Source organism: Heliangelus exortis, chromosome 2 (genome assembly GCF_036169615.1).
Source record: "Heliangelus exortis chromosome 2, bHelExo1.hap1, whole genome shotgun sequence".
NCBI classification, from domain to species: Eukaryota; Metazoa; Chordata; class Aves; order Apodiformes; family Trochilidae; genus Heliangelus; species Heliangelus exortis.
The window spans coordinates 84,784,002-84,804,347 of NC_092423.1; the positions used below are offsets into that span (position 1 = coordinate 84,784,002).

Consider the following 20,346-nt stretch of genomic DNA (forward strand, 5'->3'; position numbering starts at 1 on the left):
AGGGGGATCAAATAAAGAAGACAGTTATATATTTGGATGGTTTATGTGATATTATTCTCACAGCAATTGATCCCATATATTTTTAAAGGAGCTGCAATTTTTTAACATTTACCCTGCTTTTTGTATGAAAACTATTGTGTACTTCTGAAGTTAGAATAGCAAATCTAAAATGGCCATGACAGCCAAATATAATTCCACACAATGTTTGCATGAGTCTAGGTTTAATTTGCTTTACAGGACAGTTGGCCAAACAATGACATTTATCATAAAAATACTCTCATTAAGTAAATCTCATTTTTCTTTCCAAAAGAAAATTCAATGTATACTCTGAGTGTTCAATGGCTCATTTTCAAGATCAGCCCACACAGATTTTTTCTTAACAAAACAAAGCAATTCAGTTAAAAATGCAGACCAATGTAATGACATAGTCATATTGCTTTTGGCTATGTTAACTTTAAAAACCATGCCAATTTAGCTATTTTTTCCTTAGGTTTTATTAGAAAAAAGCAGCAGATCAACATTACAGTTCAGAGTCTAATCTAAATATGCACTTGACAATGAAGCACATCTGAATATGAAGTGAAAAAGGATTCAGAAAACCTTCCGTTTTGCTGATCTCCTGCTACCCAAATCATGTATTTTATTTCTGGCTTTCTGATGACTGAAATCAAACAAAGAACAAAAGATTTATTGCTATGAAAACAAAACCATAGTACAGTAGTATGAGTCTTGGGTGCTAAGTGTATTCCATCAAGTTAACTTATTTTCAAAGTGTAGTTAAATCTTCTGTTTGGCCATGAAAGTCCATAAGCTGACTGACCCAAGTATAAACTGAAACAGTGGGTCTGGACAAAAAAAAAAAAAAAAAAAAAAAAAAATTAGACAGCATGTTAACCTCCAGTTTTCAGACAGTAATAAAAAGATACAATTCCAACAGCCAAGAAATTAAAATTTTAAAAAATGAAAAAAGTTGATTTGACATTCAAGAGCTAAGTTTATTCTTACGCTCATTTTGTGCCCAAAATAATTTTAGACCCACCAGGGAAAAAAAGTACTTATGAACTATCACACAATTGCAAAAGAAAAACGCCTTTTGACTTGGTTATTTTTCCCCACTGAGGTATAAAATCTACATATAAATTTGATACTTCACTATAACAAATTGTACTTTTCATAGTTCTGATGTAGTTTCCATTAAACCCTGTTTACTTTTTGTTTTGAAACCACAGAACTCTCATTTCATGTTACTGAATCTGGTTTCCAGCTCTGTCATGTATTTGTGGATCTACATTTAGTAGTCTGGTTACCACTGCTAACCAGGAAAAAAAAAAAAAATTCTTGGAACTTTCTTCATTACAACAGCACTTTCAGCAGAGGTTACTGATGTGCAAGCAAACTACAATGATATGCAGCTCTTCAGAGAGACTATTTCACTGATTATGTTTCCACTGTCCAAACGTTCTCTACATTATTTGCTGGAAGAAACTCTTTTGATCTTGTAAACATCAGTGGGTGCAGTTTCACTCGTATGCGTGGTAGTTTCACATCCTTACACAGGAAGGCTGGTTCACAGCTACTGAGAAGCTGCACGAGTTCTAACAGCTGACAAACTGTGGGTTCTGCCGAGCAGAAGTTTCTTCTGTAGCTACTTAACAGTGTAGCCAAAGCATCAGCCGAGGTAGCCCAGTCAATCCTTGCTTCTCTTTAGAACCTCTCAGAATATTTCTGGGAGGGTGACGTTGCGGAGCAGCCACTGCTGGGAGCGGCTGCCGCTGCAGTCTCTGATGCTGGGTACCTGGCTGTCCTCTTCCGTGGCTTTGTCCAGGCACTGGTTACTGTTCACATGCAACAGGGTTAATTTCTTGGAAGGCAAAAAGAAAAAAAAATTAGTTTTACAGAAATCACCAGGCGTAAGCTAATAAAAAGTTTTCTAGAAGTCATTAAATTTCTTCCGTAGGTAAACAGGAACTAAGTAAGACCACTTGGCTACTGACTCTAGATCCCACTTCTAAAGACTGCTTACATCTACCATTTGGTGTTTCATATACTAAAAACCATACTTCATGAAAAACAGAGCAGTCTGAACCTTCTAAACGATGCTCTTTCTATACACCATTCTTTAAATAGGACTTTACTGCTGAGAATCTTCAAGGAGTTACAAATGAAAGTTTGGCAAAATATACAATTTTAACCACCAGTTCCAGAAGTAGTTTTGATCAGACTGGAATGAACACACTGAATATGTATTCAGTACACTTTTTTCTCGCCTGAGGACACAAAACTGACCTTACTTTGTTATTTTTGTCCTATGTTCTTTTTAGAAAGCATGTTCTTTAAAAAAAAAAAAGTGTACAGACACACACACATATATATCTTTTCCAGTATCTACTAATCTTAGTTATGCAATCTTCCATACAACACTTTATCTGCCTCAGCACTATCCTCCTGGAGAAGAGGTCTTCAGAAGCTGCATTTCCTGCCACTGTGCTACAGATACTCAGAGCATCAACTTGTCTGTGTTCCTGACTGGCATTACTATCCGTGTTTCTTCTCACTCAGCAGCACAACTGGGGCACTGGAGTGACTGAAAAGTGGCAGAACAGGCAGGCCTTTTGTGCACAAGCAGCAAAAGGTAAAAAAAAAAAAAACAAACCAAAAATCTCTGCACATCAATCTCCTGCACTCATACAGCAGCAAAAAAATGAATGGTGTTGGAACATTCGCAGCTTTGGGGGTTTTGCCTCCATTAAGTGAAAGAATAGAGGCAGAGGGGAAAAAACTCCCCTACTGAAAAAAACCTGCCTCCTGAATAGAGGCAGAGGGGGAAAAGAAAAAAAGGACCACACAACTGCATGGGCAGTTCTTGCTAAGTATTCTCTAAGTTCATTTTGTGCTTTATTAGCCAGCTTTCAGTACAGCTCTGAAGATCACACCTAGATTTTCCACTGATGGAATAATGACAAAAACACACACAACATAAATTATGTCTGGGTACTGATACAGGAGAATTCTGCTTTGCAGTCTGTGGCAATCACTGCAAGACAGACTACTGCAATTAGGTGTCTGTAGCTGCAATGTTATTAGCATTGATAAATTAGAAATAAAAAGGACTTGCTGCTTGGTTGCACGTAGTAGTATAGTTCATCTTATTTACTTATGTTAGATAAAGCAACTATATTAAAAACAAGAATGAATGGCTCTCAAGACTCAAATGTCATAATTTCAATTCACATTTAATTCTGAAAGTCTTCAACAACTTTCTTCAGTTTCCTATAAGCAATTGCTTGCAATGTGCAGAAATCCTAGTAGAGATCCACTGCCTTCCACATTAACTGCTATCCTAATCAGAGAATCATTTATTCATATTTTATTTTTAAAAGTTGTAGGTTTCATTAACACCTCAGCTACTAAAATCTATAGCAAGTCTATTGACTTAAACACCCCTCTGCTTTAAAAAAAAAAAAAAAAAATGAAAAGACTTTTTAGCATCTAAACATCTACATGTTCTCTTTATCAAATATTTATCATAACACCATCAAGATTCCTCTTCCACAACTTGTCTTGCAACAGTCCTTTGCAGTAAACTGATTTTATATTAAAAAGTTTGAGTATTTTCTAGGCTTTTTTAACTAGCCATGCCATAAGTCAGAGTTCTTGATGGCACTACTTAAACACAAAATGGTTTGGAGAGCTTGAAAATCATGGTAACAATGAAAATATCAACAGAAAATAATTTCTAGCTACGGCAGCTCAACATATGAACTTCAAAGTAAATTTGAATATTATGTACAAGAAAGAATGATTAAAATAAAGCAGCTTTAAGCATGTCTACCTTAACCGTGCAGCCATAACTAGAAACGCAAAACCTTCTTTACAATTTTGGGATGCTAATATTTTAATTAGAAAAGTATTTCTTTTTAATCTGGTGTGAGATAAGACACCAGGTGCTGAAATTGTCACCAGATCAGGAGCATTACCTTTTATCGGGCCAGTAGATGCCTGGAATAGTTTTCTATTGTTGATCTCACCTTAACAGAACACTACATTATCATATTATCTTTCTTCAAAGTATCTGAGAGCACACTGAAACTATTCCTCTAAGAGGACCCTAAAATCTCATTGGGAAATTATATCAATACAGGTACTCATCAAGTGACTACACTGAAATTAATGATGGGGGGAACATAACCCTGACATTTCCTGTTCTGGCTGTTAATTAGTGGTCCCACAAAGGAACACATTGCTCTGTAGGCTCATGTAAAAAAAAGTTCTCGTTTTCCTGTCACAAATCATTAGAAGACTTACCACTGGATCATATTCCCAAAGCTGATTTCCTTTTAGGTGGTGGCACTTAAGCATTGTTACTGGGCCATTAAGCTTAGATACATCTAAACACAAATCATCTGTTCGAATTTCTTTGTTGGCAGTATATGAGAAAACCTGGACAAAAAAAGAATGAGAGGAACTGAAACAAAATTTGACTGAATATTGGTGGTGTGGGCAGAAGGGAGAGCATCTGTGCACTACTTCATTTGTAACTATTTCCCCTTCAGCATGTAGAGAAAGGATTATTTTTAAAAAATGTATAGAAAATTAATATAAACACTGTATGAACAAGCTCTTCAGACAAAACTGACGTTTTCAAATTGCAGACTGCTTCCTGCATAGAAAAAGGAGGATCCCCAGCACAGGTGGTCTTTGTATACCAGAAAACAATTAATCAAGAATTATTCATGAAGGAGAATGAAAAAACAGATGTAAAACAAATTCCAAAACCAACATGCAGAAAAATGTACACTAAAACTGGCGTTCCAAGTACAGGTTTTGTTTTTTTAAAGTAATGACTCCAGTCTGGAGGTCTAACTAGGAGAAAGTTCCAGAGACCCTCCAGGAGAGGAAGGCTGGCTTATAGCAGACTCCTCCTCATTTAACTTTTTGCTTAACAGTTTACCTAAAACCTGTTGCAATCAGGCCTCAAAACCCTGCAAATGATAAACCAGGAACACACCTCACACCTTTCTTCTTACAGACATCTTCTTCAATAAGGTCTTCCTAAAATATGCTAAAGATGAAGTTTATGTATAACTAATGAAATAATTGAAAAAATTGTTCTGATGAGACGTAGTGTTCTAAATAATTTGGTAGATTAAGATTATAAAGAATTGTCACCTGATTGCCACCCATCCCATGGCAGTTAAAGATTCCAACTTTCTCATTTTCTTTTCTTGCCATGTTATCCAGACATTGGTTTGTCTCCACGTTTCTTATCTGGAAGTAAAAAAGAGCACATCACCAAAGGCTGTTGTTTTTAGAAGAGAACTAGGCTCATCTCAGACCTCACTGGCACAAGTTCTCTCTGCTGTATGTCCAAAAATTATTGAATGAAATGTAAAATATAGGAACTGTATTACAATGAGAAACCACTGTCTGAGACTCAAACTTCAAAGCAAATGTCCAAGCTACCAGGTTACAGAATCATGTTTGTTTCTTTCCTTATTTTTGGGGATCTTTGCATCTTGGGGATTCTTTTTGCTCAAAGATTCAGTTTAAGAGAATGGATGCAATTCAATCTCCAGCCCAAAACCACCAGAAGTTTTGAAGCACACTCCTAGGCACAGAAGGTTTAATTCCCTTTTAAATCATAGGTGACTGAGTTCAATTTTCTCCCTTCTGGAGTTACAGCCTTAATCCCTGTATTACTATGTAGTAAGCAGGCATGAATATCTGCTTCCTAACATTCATGCCTGCTCCATTTTGTTTAAAAAGTTTCTTTTAAAAACAAACAGTGCAAAATCACCCTCCAATTTGACTCAACATGATTTGTAAGGGAGAATAGATGCCTACTTATTTAGGACAGCATCATCTGTCTTACCTCTACAGTCACCTAAGAAACACTGAAGAAAAAGAGAAAAATGCCCAGCAAGGCTTGAGGATCAGCATTCTGGGGATAAAGCTAAAGCAGTTTTTAAGCAAAGTTCTTGCTCGTTCTGGTCTAGTTCTTAAGCAAAGTGCTGCTCCGACTCTATATAAAGAATGTTATACTGAATGTTATCCATAACTATACATTTCTGAAGAAGTATTTCTAAAGTCCTCCTCTGTGACATCTAGTACTGTAGGAAAGAAAAAGGAACACATTAAAATTATAGTATTATAAAACCAGAGTTCAGCTTTCTGCCCCACTGAGAAGCCAGATGGATCATTTTACATGACTGGAACACAGGTGCAAGATACTGAACTTTGCTGGAGATAACTTGCTAGCACTATTTAGTTCAGTATACAAACAACTTACTGTGCAGCATACTTTATGTAGGGTAGACAAATATATAGGCTAAAATCTTACCTCTCCCAGAGAAAAATAATGGCGTGGAATTTGGGAATCAGGATAAACATTCTCCAGGTACCATGAGAAAGGCTTGCACTGGAGCTTGCGTCTTAATCCAAGTCGTGAGGATATGTCCCCATAATCAACTTTAGTAACTCCTGTTGAAATAAAAGTTTTATTTAATGGCTGCTCATAAACTTTTTATGACTCCACTTAATACAAAAGTGATTAGTGTAACACACTGCTTGCATGAAAGATTTTTCTCTTTAGAAAGTTGTCCTACAGAAAAAAAGTTTGTTTTTTTTTTTTTAACATGACATTATGCTGTCTATATTTTAACAGAGAACACATCAGTCACTAGCTCTGCCTTCTTTTTCCAGAAAAATGATACAAAAGATTGAATCACTACATCTGTGCTACACATGTCCATCTCTCACCTGTGGTTTATGGAACAATTTGAATGCAATTGTTTACTAACTTATCACTGGAAAAAGGCTGAAGCAGTTATAGTCACTATTGCCATTCTATTTACAATGGCAACTGGGATGATTATCTATGCAGTGAAAAAGAGCAGTCTCCTGCAGAGTAAGGAGAATTCCATTTTAACTCAATTCTCTAAGGCAGGTACCATTTGAGGGACCCTTCATCATCTGTCTGATGGCACAAAGAAACAGTCAGAAATTTACCTTTTTACAGGAAACAAATTCTTTATTAATTCAGTACTTGTCCAATATAACTGCAGCACCTGCAGAAACTATTTTCACCATTAGGATTGCTGTCCTATCTTTTTTTTTTTTTTTTTTTTTTCCTTTTTGGTGGTATTTTGCTTCCCTTTTTTTCCTTTGGTCATTTATCAAAGTGCTCATTCTTCCTCTATCTTCCTACTCCTTTATGACTCCTTTAATTCCTTCTGAAAATTAATTTGTGCAGATGGCTTGAGGAAGGTGTGCTTGATCAGTAGATAATTAAGCACTAGTGTATATAATATTGGAATATTAATTAATTAAGGGTAGGATAAATTCAAGTCTTCACGTGTTTTGAATTTTCCACAATACACTCCATATCACACAGCCCCAAAGTAATACAGTACAAAAAAACCTCAAACCAAACCAAAACCCAGGCCAAAAAAGAACAAGTCCTTGGAATTTAAACTTCCCATGCAAGGTATTTGATGGCTCAGCTGACTACCACAATATATATCTCCAGCTATATACATTTTTTCAGAAACCCCTCCACTTAGAGAATTGTGAATTATGTTTAAATTGTTGACCTTCTGAAACAGTGTCCGAGACATTTCCCAGTGGGCATACTGTGTTATGAAATCGACCTGCCAGCAGATGGTGTGTTTCTACTCAATTAAGACACATAATTTCAGTTAAATGTTTGTAAATATGAATAAAAAATTAGTAATTCAATATTCAAGAAAGAACAAGTGAAAAATGCTAGCCAGGACTTTAGACTGGGTTTTTTTGTTGTTTGATTGTTTGTGGGTTGTTCTTGGGGTTTGTTTTGTCTGTTATTTAACTTAAGGCTTTTTTAAAAAAGAACTATATTGGTAAGGGAATGAAAGAGAATGAAAGCTTGTTTTTTAATGTTTGATTCGTGTGAATGGAATTTTAGAATCTCCTGGAATAGAACCCCAGAAAATTTGTCTGTGCTTTCCAGTCACAAAAGAAACCTCAAAATAAAACAAAAACAAAACAAAGAAACAAAAACAAAAGAAAAGAAAGAAGAGAAATCCTCTCTAGAACACTGCCTTATCTTTGCCACAGCAAATATTCCCTCCCCAGCAAAAGGAACATTCTTTCAAAGGATGATGAAGGAGGAAGAGAAAGGCTGTACCAGCCACAGCTAAGTAGGGACTTCTTCATTTTTTCCATGATGAAAAAGCAGCTGATGGATAAAGCATTTACACCATGCTTAGAACAACCTTATGATACTCAAAACTCATTCATCAGTTTTCTACACTGACCTTCAGAAAACACTGCTAAGGCTTTGTCACATCACTGAGTAGCAACAAGTCACAACTATAAAGAATTAAATGCAAAGTTATACTTAAGAGCATACAAGCACGCTGTTTCTTAAAGCAGTTTTAAACATCACCATGTAAAAATAAAAGTATGAGCTGGTTTTCCCTCCATCATAATGAAATAAAAGGTATTGTATTCCATTTAACCATTTTTAGTTTGAAAGATTTTTTTTTAAATCCTCTCTGAAGTTAGGTCTGCACCAAACCATACACTGGCACACAGACTACATCTAGCACCAGGCCAAACAGATGGACTGAATGGCAGGAGCAGTGCAGTTACCTTAGGGGTGTCCTCTAACAGGGCCAAATTACTCTGTTTCCCAGGTTCCTGGTACCTTATCTATACAACTCAGTACTAGCTTGAGTGTTCCTATACATTTGCACTATACAGTGCATAGGCAGTTTATTTATGTGTAACTTCTTTTGAGGGGAAAAAAATAGAAGCGAATAAGGAAAACTGCAAAACAATGCATATAAAAAAAATTAAGCCTAAAATGCCTCCACAGAGTGGTAGAATTTATATACAGAACAGTAACATACAGTACAAAACCAACTTTTTGTACTTTTTTTGTGGTGTTTGTTTCATCACAGGAAAAATAATCTGAAATAGTATTGAACAGTACTTGCTACTGTCGTCTTTATTTAACCATATATATTTCCCCCCCCCCAATTACATTAAAACACTGGACATCCCTGATGATTCTATTTGTCACACAGCTTGCTGTTTGCTGTGGGACAACTGTATGCTTTTCATACTTATGCTTAAAAATGTACTGAAAAATAAATATTGGTAAGTCAAAATCCCCACATCAAATCATCCAATCACACCATCACCAGCTGCTTTTATACAAATGTACGACTCATCACAACACTTGCTTGTGCTGTCACTGTTCCTAAAGTTTGGTATGCAGCATCAGACTTCTTTGATTAATAATATCTAACACTCTTTCCTTATACCTTTACAAAAAGATAGATACAAATTATGTCTATCAGTAGAATAGCCTATTGGTTTAGTTTTCTTTGCCACCTTATATTTAAGCTTCTCATCAGACATGTTGCAGCAGTTCTGTCACTCTCAACATTTCAAAAGAGCAGAGGACTTGCTTGCCAATTTCAATATGTGGCAATATTTATGCTAAAATGCTTGGAAAAAAAAAAGAAGTGTGTTTTCATCATGTTTACAAATTGCTCAATCACCTTTAAAAGCACAGGATGAAAACTGTTTCATCTAAAAGTGGTCTTCTGTTAAAAATCAGACTTGTGTCTATTTAGTGTTATGAAACTCAATAAGCAATAACCATTTAAAACCCATTTGAACAGCTACATTATTTGTATTCCCAATTAAAACTAATAGGTAATGCTAGCTGAAAACAAGAATACGAGGAACTGGTCAGATATGTATTTTTAATGTAGGCTTAGCTACATAACAAGTTCTATCACTGTGAACTCAGTGCCTTCTCTGTCCTCCCCCTCATCCATAAATAAAAGCAATATCCATGTACATTCTGAACCTTCACTTACCATGCTCGCCTAGACAAGTGCATGCAGTGATTAGAAACTTATCCTGAAAACTGGGTCAGAGGGCTTACACACCTCAGTCTCTGTCTAGGTGTCTCTTGTGCAGGTAATTCTGTAATCTGTCCTTTCAGGCCTGTCCAGTTAGGCCCAGTGCATAGGAAGATGCTTCCTGGGGCAAACTTTTGGTCAACAATAGAACTAATTTCCATACAAACTAGATGAGGCTGTAACCAAGCTGCATTTTGGGATGCCTTCTGTAGGATACAGGTGCCAGGAATCACCGGGTGACAAGCCAGGCTGGTGCCCAGTCTCACCTGTGCCCGGTTAGGGCTGGCCCCACTGAGCATGCCCAAGACCTGGGGCCAATAAAAGGTGAGGCTGGGTGCAACCAGGCAGCTCACTGAATGTTGCCGGAAACGAAACGCAACCGAGAGCGTGAGCTCGAATCTGAAGCCCGGGACCGGAGCTATTGGCAGTTCAAGTCTAGAGTGAGCTCTAGAGTGAGCTGCCTGGTTGCATCCAGCCTCACCTTTTATTGGCCCCAGGTCTTGGGCATGCTCAGTGGGGCCAGCCCTAACTGGGCACAGGTGAGACTGGGCACCAGCCTGGCTTGTCACCCGGTGATTCCTGCCACCTGTATCCTACAGCCTTCAGCTCAGAGCTCGGATGCAAGAGGCTGCTGAATGCCAAGGATTCATGCGGGGCAGGGAGCAGGAGGAGCTGGAACCCAAGCTCAGATGCAGCATGGGGAAAACACACAGTCTGAAAGCATCCATGGTTTGCCTTTACATTAAGGATTCCAACAAATTCTACAACTGTCAGTTTATCATCAGTTAGTTATCAGGAGAAGGTTAGGGGGAGGTAGCTCTGGTAAGCCAACATAAATACTTTGCTGTTGCTGCCACAGAAATGTGCACTTCTCCTTTGCTTAGCTTCTGATTCCTGCTGCGCCACCTGTGCTGACATGGGAGCTAAATAACCAGCAGAAAGGACAAATGTCCACAGGACAAATGATCCTGACATGTTTAGCAAGTCAAATCAGTTGACAAGGACAAACAATTAACAAGTGAGGGGGGTGAAGCCCTATCATCTGCCATGAAAAGCAAGGTGCTTTCCTCACTGCAAGCTCTGAAGCTGGCTCTGCCATCTTGTGAAGCCTCATCTTGGGCAATCCAACCCTAGTATTTTAGACTGGAGAAAATCATTAAAGGCCAACACTAGGAAGAAAGAAGCGGCAGAGTCCACAGAACAACTGAAGTCAGGTATCAGTCTATTCAGCTGCACATGCTGTATCTGTTTTCTGAAAGCCTAAGAAATGGCCTGGGAAACAGCACTCTGCTTTAACACTGGTAAAGAAGAAAACTGTTGGCTACTGAGAAAAGATTAGAGGTAGTGCCATTACTGTCACTGAGAAGAGCTGTTGTGCCCAATGAGATAGACTTTATTTTGGCTGAACAGCAGCTGCTACAACACTTTCCTTCCCAATCCACATCTGTACCTAACCATTTCTAAGCAGAGAGATGGCTTCTAAAAGGCATAAAAACTGAAAACAGACAAGAAGAAATTTTTTCTAGACTGCGCTTTTTAAAGAAAAAGGATTACAGACTTACTTTTCATGAGACGAGCTTTCCATTTAACTACATTATATCAACAGTAAAAAGTCTCTTGAGTTCCTATCATTCAAGCACTTTTTTTTTTTCTTTTTTTTTTTCTCCCCCTTCCCAGACAGCACAGATTACATGAAATGGGAAAGCTACCTGAGAATCTTCAGTTTGCTTTCCTGGCCAAATCCCTCTATGATTCACTACCATACAGATCCAGAAGAGAAAGGACATTAAGGAGGAAACAATCTTCTTGTTAGCAAGGCTCAATGATGCCCATCTGTATATTACCTCCTTCAAAATCCAATTTTCTCATCTATGTCAACTACTGAGAAAAAACATAGGTGCACACGGAATTGCCTGTTTTCCTTACTCATCTGCACACAGGCTTGAAAACAAGCATTGGCTAAAAAATTCTCACCTCAGCCCCCACAGGAAGTCATGACACTGTCACAGTAACTGTGAAAGTACACATCATACTAGCAAAGAGATTCACAGGCTGCATATTGTACTGTGCTGAGGGTCACTACACCAGCATGCTGAAAGAACTGAATATTTACATTTTTATATTAGAAGGATACCTGGAAAAGCAGAATATGGCTAGATGAGCCAATGTAGCAGAGATAGAACTGAGTTCCTAAGACAACTACTGGCCAGGAGGACTGAAATTTAGTGTTATTTCATGTCAACAGGTAAAATCAGGGTCCGCAAAACTGAAGTAAGACTGGAAATACCAGAATAGCAACAGTAAGGTGTTTGTGCACTTCCCAATGTAGGAATCCTTTCTAATTAATACCTACTGGCTCTCACAACTTACATGGATTTAGGGGGCAAGAGGCATGCACAGCACTGAATATATTTATGTGTTCATCCTCTGAACAAAAGTAACTGTATGAAAGCTAAGAATGAACTAAGTGATTTCAGAATAACCCAACTTATTCAGGTAACATGTGACCCTATGATTGAAACATTTGGAAATTGTAGTATCAAACTCTAGTGCAGTGTCAATACAGACACACAGATGAGGTGGTGTGGCAGTCAGTGGGTGCAGATGCTCTAAGAGGAGCTTGGCAAGAGCACCTCCCTGTCCATAGAACATTCAGGCTACTAGTATAAAAACTCTGCAGACATGCACATTTTGAAACGAAAAAAACCACACAATGCAGTTATAGATTCTTGCTAAAGTAACTTTCACCAGCTGAAAATTTTTACCTTACTCTAATATAAATTAAAATCTTTTATTCCTTTTCTAGAATGGGAGAAAGCATGCATATTCCACAGTACTACAGAGCTATGAAAGAAAGTCTTATCAAAGCAATCCTACAAAATTCAAATGCTGTAACTCCTTTGTAGCTTGCAGTTACCACATGCAATAGAAGGACTACAGAGATGATATAAAAAGTAATTATGTAAAGTAACAGAGCCTTAAAATGGTATTCAGTAACTTACATTTGGTTTTAAGAATTATTATTTTTATAGCCAATATTCTATTCAGATATTCTAACTACCTAGTAGACTTTAAAATCTAACTTGATACAGATGCATAGAAGCAATTTTAACCAAAAATTATTACACCTATTTACAGACAACTTTTCTGAATTATACATCTCTATATGTCATGTTTGAATTCATAATTCTTTGTTAATAACACAGAGAAGTAACCATAAGCTGTTAGCTTCTGATTTCAGCTAACTAGCTTTGGGTAGTAGGAAAAATTATTTTTAATTAAAAATAAAAATCCTAGTCTTGAGTAATGCTTTTACTTAAGACAAAAATAAATGGCTGTCATTTGTTGCCAAGTATTCTTAAAACACCTAATCTAAAATTTGACACTGTACAGACTCATACTGTACTGTATTACAGCTTTTAAACTTCAATACTAATGCAGGCTTAATAAGTCAGTCATAAGGAAATACTATATTTTAAGATATGCCCTTGGAAAAACAGGCATGGCACACAGATCTACCACTTTCTACTTAAAGTTGAATGTGTCTAATGTCTCATTTATTCAAAGAGGATGCCTGTTGCAACTCAACATTTGTCTCTGTTTTATTAAACACCAACAAAAATACCCTGAAAGAAAATAAATAATTCAGTATTTCCCAGACTCCCCTTGTTCTCTTGACCTTTTCTTTTTTCTTTTTTTGCTTTTTTTTTTTCCCAGAAAGCTTGAGAAAGTTTGAGGAAATCAGTTCTTCTATTTTATGTCCTCATGTTTTGTTAAAACTCATTTTAAGAAAGGTAATAAATATTGAAGTCAAACACATTGGCAATTTGGCTCTATACTCTGGATAGTGAAGTTCAAACTCTACCAAGCCAAAAGATAATAACTTTTGCCACTCCTTCCACAGGGTTTCATTTAAATCACTTCTCTATTCAGCCTGGAACACCTACCACACTGAAGCCAGAGGCCAAACTCCAGCACATTATGAGATGCATTTGGATGGCTGGTTTTCAGCACTATCATTTACCTCTTTGACATTTCACTGAGCTTTAACTCTGTTGCACATGAAGCTCATTCATAAATCATTTTTGGGAAATGTAGAGGGGGGAAAAAGGATGAGAGAGGGGGGTGAAAGTGACAGGAGAGGGGGGGAAGATTGAAAAGACTTCAGGGCATATCTGGCCAACAAAATCATTTTTCAATTAAGACCTTCCTTTCAGTGGGCTTTGCCTTATAAACTTCAAATCAATAACATTTTTATTTAAATACTCATTTTCTTTCCAAATAGGAATACCATTTTAATTCTTAATAAATATTTCTGTAACCAAACAGTTGCTTACCCGGAGATATGATGTAAAAAAAGTTTTTGAATTCATCCATCCAGACTTCTGCAAGCCGTCTGTTATTCTTATTGATTATCTGCCCTGTACCTCCTGGAAACGTGTAGGGTGTTGCTTTTCTGAACACGTGCCCAACATGTGAGCAAGTTACAATCTCCAATGTGCCACCACACTGCCAAATCTGAAAGTGGTAGAACAATTATTGCATGGCTGCAAGTCACTGAAACGTTCATCACTTGCTTTTATTCAAGTATGAGATACAACATTAGCTCAGGTCTAAAACAAATGCATACAGCATGGAAGAGAAGCATATGCCTGTTTCCTGTTCAAACAGATAAAGATGCTCACAAGCCTGAGTAAGAGAGAGTAATAAAGAGCACACTAGGCCTCACAGCAATAATGCATCAGCAAGAGACTACTTTAGGGAACTGGGCAAGCTGCCAGCGAAGAAAGGAAAAGGCTCATATGAATCACAGGGAAGTAACAGGTGGTGATCTGTTCAAAAAAGTCCATTAGAAAACAGATTCTCCACATAAAAATCCCCTTTACTTTTCAAGTAAAGTTTCTGAAATTATTTTCCTTTGGGGGGTGGCCTCTGAAAATGGCAGATTCAGAAAATTGAACTCCTTCACAAGTATCCACCTATGTACTCTGAGCTGATGAGTAAAACAACAGGAAATAGTGCTATTTGGTAGAAATAAAGTGAGAACAGCACTGGTTAGGTCTACATCAAAATGAGGGCATGCAATAATTAAGTTACAATCTCTTCTTGCTGTTTCATAACAGAGGTACATTTCACTGACACATCAAACCATACACTGATGACATCACCCTTGACTTATGCTTCCTGAGCTTTTAGAATTGAACTCCTTTTAGCACACATGGAATCATGCTTCAGAATGACCATCCCAATCTTTTGGGATACCAACTATTCACCATGCACTGTCTATTGATAGCCTGTGCATCTCCACTGGAGGAACTGGAGAGACAGCAACGTTCTAACAACACAGAGAGGACACTGATGCAGGCAGCAGATCTGTATAGATCAAAGAACTAAAAATGAACTGTCTTGAGTAGTAAAACACTGAAAAGAGTTTTACCTACCCTGAAAGAAATTTCTAAGTTTTCTCCACCCCAAATATCCATTCCAGCATCATATGTTCCAATTTCCTGAAAGTAATCTCTGTCTATTGAAAAAAGACCTCCTGCCATTGTGGGTGTCCTGGAAGGAAGGAAGGAAAGGGGGGAGGGAAGACAAAGACAAAAAATAAGCATCAGTCTTATAACACTTGCACTGACAAAATGGCTTTTTATTTCTCAGGTTCCTAAAATGTTCCTTCTCAGTGGGCTTCCATCCAAATTAATTTACTGTCACTGTGCTTCCTAGCTCAAAATTTTCCAGAGATGGAACCAGTTAGTGACAGTTCTCCCTGTTTCTCACTTCAAATTGGAGTCCAGATAGAGCAACAGCCTGTAGAAAGCTGATGCTATTTCTGAGAAAGACTCCTGCTTCCAATGCTGGTAACTCATGAAAAAGAAACCCATTTCTTACAGGAAATTTATAGTTCTGTTCTTGACAAAGTTATGAGAGGCCATGAAGTAGCCTGCTTGCATTCACTATTATTGCTTCATACAAGAAAATTGTTACATCCAGATTTTTTTTGCAAATTCCTTATTGGTAAGAAACCCAAAACTGTACTATACCCTGAGATGACCTCTGGGTTTCTTAAATGAAAAGCAAACCGAAAACAGCAAAGGCCATATCCTCAACTTTGTGATTAGTAAATATTGCCAATTCTCAGAACACTGAGGCCAGAAAACTTGCAATTGCTAAAAAATACATAATACAGGCAAGTTATCTGTGCTTCTTATTACCTTTGCCACAACATGTACATGACATGAAGATAGAAATTCACCTCCCAACCATGCACTTGGAAGACATTTAGCTTACACGTACATGAACATGCACACAGACATACACACACCAAAAACTGAGGCATGCTTTCAAAATATGATTTGCTGGAATAGACGATTAAAATAATTTTCAATTTAAAAAATCATGCATCATTATAAAAATTAGTAATTCACTGGTAATTGACATAAAACTTAAATATTTCTAAAGTGACTACCCAAAAAGTTACCAACAACGAACCCACATGAAAGAACTTTTATGCTGGTCTTTCAACCAGACAAAAACGATGCTATGAAAGAATTGATTAAATACTAACAAGATTAACCTAGAGAAGATGAGTAAACACCAGGTGAAAAATTTAACCAATTTTACAATTTCTCCTTACCTCACAGGAAGGGTTCGATCTCCTTTCCGTCGATCCATCTCCCTCTGAGGAACAGGATACCAACGAAAATTCAACTTCCAGTTGAATCCACCATAGGTCATGTCTGAACCTGCCATATATTCAAAGGTGTCATCGCTAATTACATCAATGATGGGACACACTACTGTCCTCCTAAGAAAAGGAAAGAAAAAATAATCAAGGTGTAAAAAAAGTTGGTTTGATTCTAGTTTTGTTTTAATTTTAATTCATCTACATGAAAATGTGTTTTCCTGATGGAATTTTGGCAATAATAGCTCTTTCTTAAAATGGTATTTGCATTATTACAAGATGGAAAAATTGATCATAGCATTCTCAATGCTATACAGTGATTGTAAAGAAAATAAAAGCTTTCGGTTCTTAATTAAGCAGTTCAAAGTAACCTGCACATTTTGGAATGAAAACTCTGTCATTAGCTCTGGGAAGTATTCTTATATGCCCTCAGGACTAAGAAATGATAGTAATAGTTCAAAAAGTATAATTAGTGCAAACTCAACAGAAAGAGGCTTCCTTGTCAGTGTCCTGGCATTATTAATTTATATACTCATAGAAACTAATTCTAATAATCTCAAAGACACTTAACCATCCTCAGAGAAAAAGCTCTGTAAAAAGGTTGCAGCTGAATTCAAGGGACTTATTTAATTGGGCCATTTGCAAAAATTGTAACAATGTGTGTAATGTGGTCTCATAGAAATGTGTGTTAATGATCACTTAAAGGTTAGTATTGTGTCTTAGAACATCTCCAAACAAAGATTATTACTTGCAGCTTTGTCATCATGCAATGCTTTAAAATTATTTTTATCTATAGCCACAAGAAAACAGAAACCTGTAACAGTTAGTACCCTGTCTATTTCATATGCTGTCTACTAACAGAGTAGTGTGCAAATACAGAGGTACTGGTCAGATGAATGAATATTATAAAAAGCAGAACATTCTCTAGCTTCACTGTTGTTTGCTTTTTTCCCCCCCTCTCAATACAATTTCTACCATACTATCCTGGATGTTAGAGTTGTGAATTTTGACTTATGATAGAATTACAAAGCTATGGTTCCCATAGCGTAGATGAGTATGATGCCAGTAACTATTCTAACTTTAGAACACATCCCTGAGAACCAAATCACAGCACAGAAATCCATAATACAGATGTTACAAAATAAAGAAACCAGGATGAGGAAACTGCTAGCAGTAAGCCTGACAGCTCGTGCTCACAGTGTTGATGTTACAGGAGATTAGGGCTCTACTTCTTCCTCAAGAATATCTCCTCAAGCTCATGAAGAAATGGGCTAGGCTGCAGACAGAAGACCTCAAACTCCATTGCTCTCTTAACTACTATTCAACATATTATCCCAAGCATTCCACATGAGCTTCACTCTAAACCAAATTTTACTTTTTAAAAGTTGTACTGAATTAGCCTCTTATCCTTAAACAAATGAGAAGATACATAATTTATCCAGCCCTTCAGAAAATAAATGTTTGCTTGTAGGCTATACTGTAATACTTGGAATGTTTCCAAGTGGAAATTTTTCCAACTTGGAACAAACCAAACAAAAAAACAAACAAAAAACCAACAACAACAACAAAAAAACCCAAACAAAACCAACACAAAAAGCCAGACCACATAGACCAATAGATGGATAATTACCTGTCAGCTTTGATCCTTGCCAGCAGAGGTTCAAGCCAGCCTACTGTACATTCACAATGAGCATCTAAGAAGGTGATGACTTGGCCTTTAGAAGCAGCAGCCCCCTTTAATCTGGCTCTAATCAATCCAGAACGCTGTTCCATTCGAATCACATGAACAGGTACTTTTAATTTTCTCACATAATTTTCCAGTGGTCTTTTCAAGAAGTCTGCAAAGAATGATCAAAACCAGGAAAAATGTCAGTTACATAGTTCAGCTTTTTTTTTTTTTTTAATGAAGAGGCTTGAATTCATAGACATTTCCCTCTTTCTTTTCTCTCTTTTGTACTTTCTCATCTACTTTCCTCCTCTGGTAGTTGTGCAATTCACAATATGTCCTTCAACATCTCCATTTGTTTCACTTGCTAGAGTAGGAAGTTCTTCCTCCTCTTCATTTCTTCTTTATTAGAAACACAAAAATTAAGAGAGTGTAGAGTGTTTACACAGAAACCAGATGGAATAGACAAGTTTTTATTGCAGAGTACATGCAGCTCCTACTTTCAAAACCATTCAGAAGTGTTTTTAGACAATAGCACTTCTCTACCAAGACAATACAAAAAAAAAAAAAAAAAAAAGAGCCAACTACTAGAACACAATTAATTACCTCTTGCAGAAACATGGCTAACAGATAATTTCTTTGCAAGCAATTTAAAACATGGTCAAATTAACTTTTCAATTGTGCTTTCTCTAGATACTTCTGGCTAATTTTTTTCTATTACATTATCACTACAACAATGAAAACCAAAGACGAAATCATACACATATGAGTATCTAAGATCAACAAAACTCTGCTTAGCTGGGGAAAAAAATATTCAAAATACAATAGCCATAACTGAATACCATATGCCTAGAGACTGAAAATAACTCCTATTAACAAAGAGTTGCCAAATTAACACATTTCCTATTGCCACGCACAGTTTCTGTCCATCATGAAAAATAAGACTAAGATGGATGATGTCAAAGGAAGAACAAAGACTTGAGGGAGAATGCAATTGGCAGTCACAGAATCAGATTTCTGTAAGTTACTCCAGATTTCAAACCTGTAAAAAAGGCAAAATAGTCTTACAACATCGCTACAGATGATACACTGAATGCACATGGGAGATAGGATCATGGTTTGGGTCAGAAGGAACTTTCAAGCATCATCCACTTGCAAGCCCCTTGCCAGGGGAAGGGGCACCTGACACTAGGCCAGGTTGCTTAAATCCCCATCCAACCTGGTCTCTGGGGAGGTGGCATCTACAACTCCTCTGGGAAACCTGTGCTGGTGTCTCACCACCCTCACACTAAAGAACTTCTTGCTACTGTCTAACCTTATTCTACCCTCTTGCAGCTTAAAGCCTTTACCCCTTGTACTATTATTACATATTCTTGTAAAATGTCCCTTCCCAGCTTTCCTGTAAGCCCCCTTCAGGTACTCCATTATATAAGGTCTCTCCAGCACCTTCCCTTCTCCAGACCAAACAAATCCAAACTCGACAGGAGAGGTGCTCCAGCCCTCCAGTTATCTTTGTGGCCATCTGGACTCAGTCCAATTGCTCCATGTCTTTCTGCTAGGGGCTCCAGAGCTGCACACATAGTCCAGGCAGGCAATCACCAGAGCAGAGGGGGAGAATGACCTCCCTTGACCTTCTGATGCAGCCCAGGGTATGGTTGGCTTTCTGGGCTGCAACAGCACATTGCTGACTCATGATGTTGAGTTTTTCAACAACCAGCACCCCCAGGTCCTTCTCAGGGCTACTTTCCACTTGTTCTATCACTAGCCTGTATTTTCACATGGAACTGCCCCAAACCACTTCCAGGACCTTGCACTTTGCCTTACTGAAGTTCATGTGGTTTGCACAGTCCCACCTCTCAAGCCTGTCATGGTCCTTCTGGATGGCATCCCTTCCCTCCCACATGTTGACCACACCATACAGCTTGGTGTTGTCAGCAAACTTTCTGAAGGTTCACTCAGTTCCACTGTGGATGTAGCTGACAAAGATGTTCAACAGCACCAGTCTGTACTCTTGTACTACAGGGAATGAATTGTACTACAACACTGCAAAGCTTCTGGTAGGATTTAGCATAAGATAGTAA

At 37.5% G+C, this 20,346-nt stretch overlaps 1 protein-coding gene across 3 annotated transcripts in view; it reads right to left on the bottom strand.

Annotated features, from left to right (window-relative positions):
• Positions 1–204: 204 nt before the first annotated feature.
• Positions 205–20,346, bottom strand: part of GALNT1 (polypeptide N-acetylgalactosaminyltransferase 1) — a 92,548-nt gene continuing 72,406 nt past the window's right edge. For all 3 annotated transcript variants that reach the window (XM_071736808.1, XM_071736807.1, XM_071736809.1), the window contains 8 exons: positions 18,230–18,437; positions 16,552–16,722; positions 15,359–15,476; positions 14,255–14,435; positions 6,341–6,480; positions 5,170–5,268; positions 4,306–4,440; positions 205–1,861 (listed from right to left, as the gene is read on the bottom strand). In XM_071736808.1, coding sequence (XP_071592909.1) covers positions 1,715–1,861; positions 4,306–4,440; positions 5,170–5,268; positions 6,341–6,480; positions 14,255–14,435; positions 15,359–15,476; positions 16,552–16,722; positions 18,230–18,437 — 1,199 coding nt within the window. In that variant the 3' untranslated portion in view covers positions 205–1,714. The remainder of the gene's footprint in view (positions 1,862–4,305; positions 4,441–5,169; positions 5,269–6,340; positions 6,481–14,254; positions 14,436–15,358; positions 15,477–16,551; positions 16,723–18,229; positions 18,438–20,346) is intronic.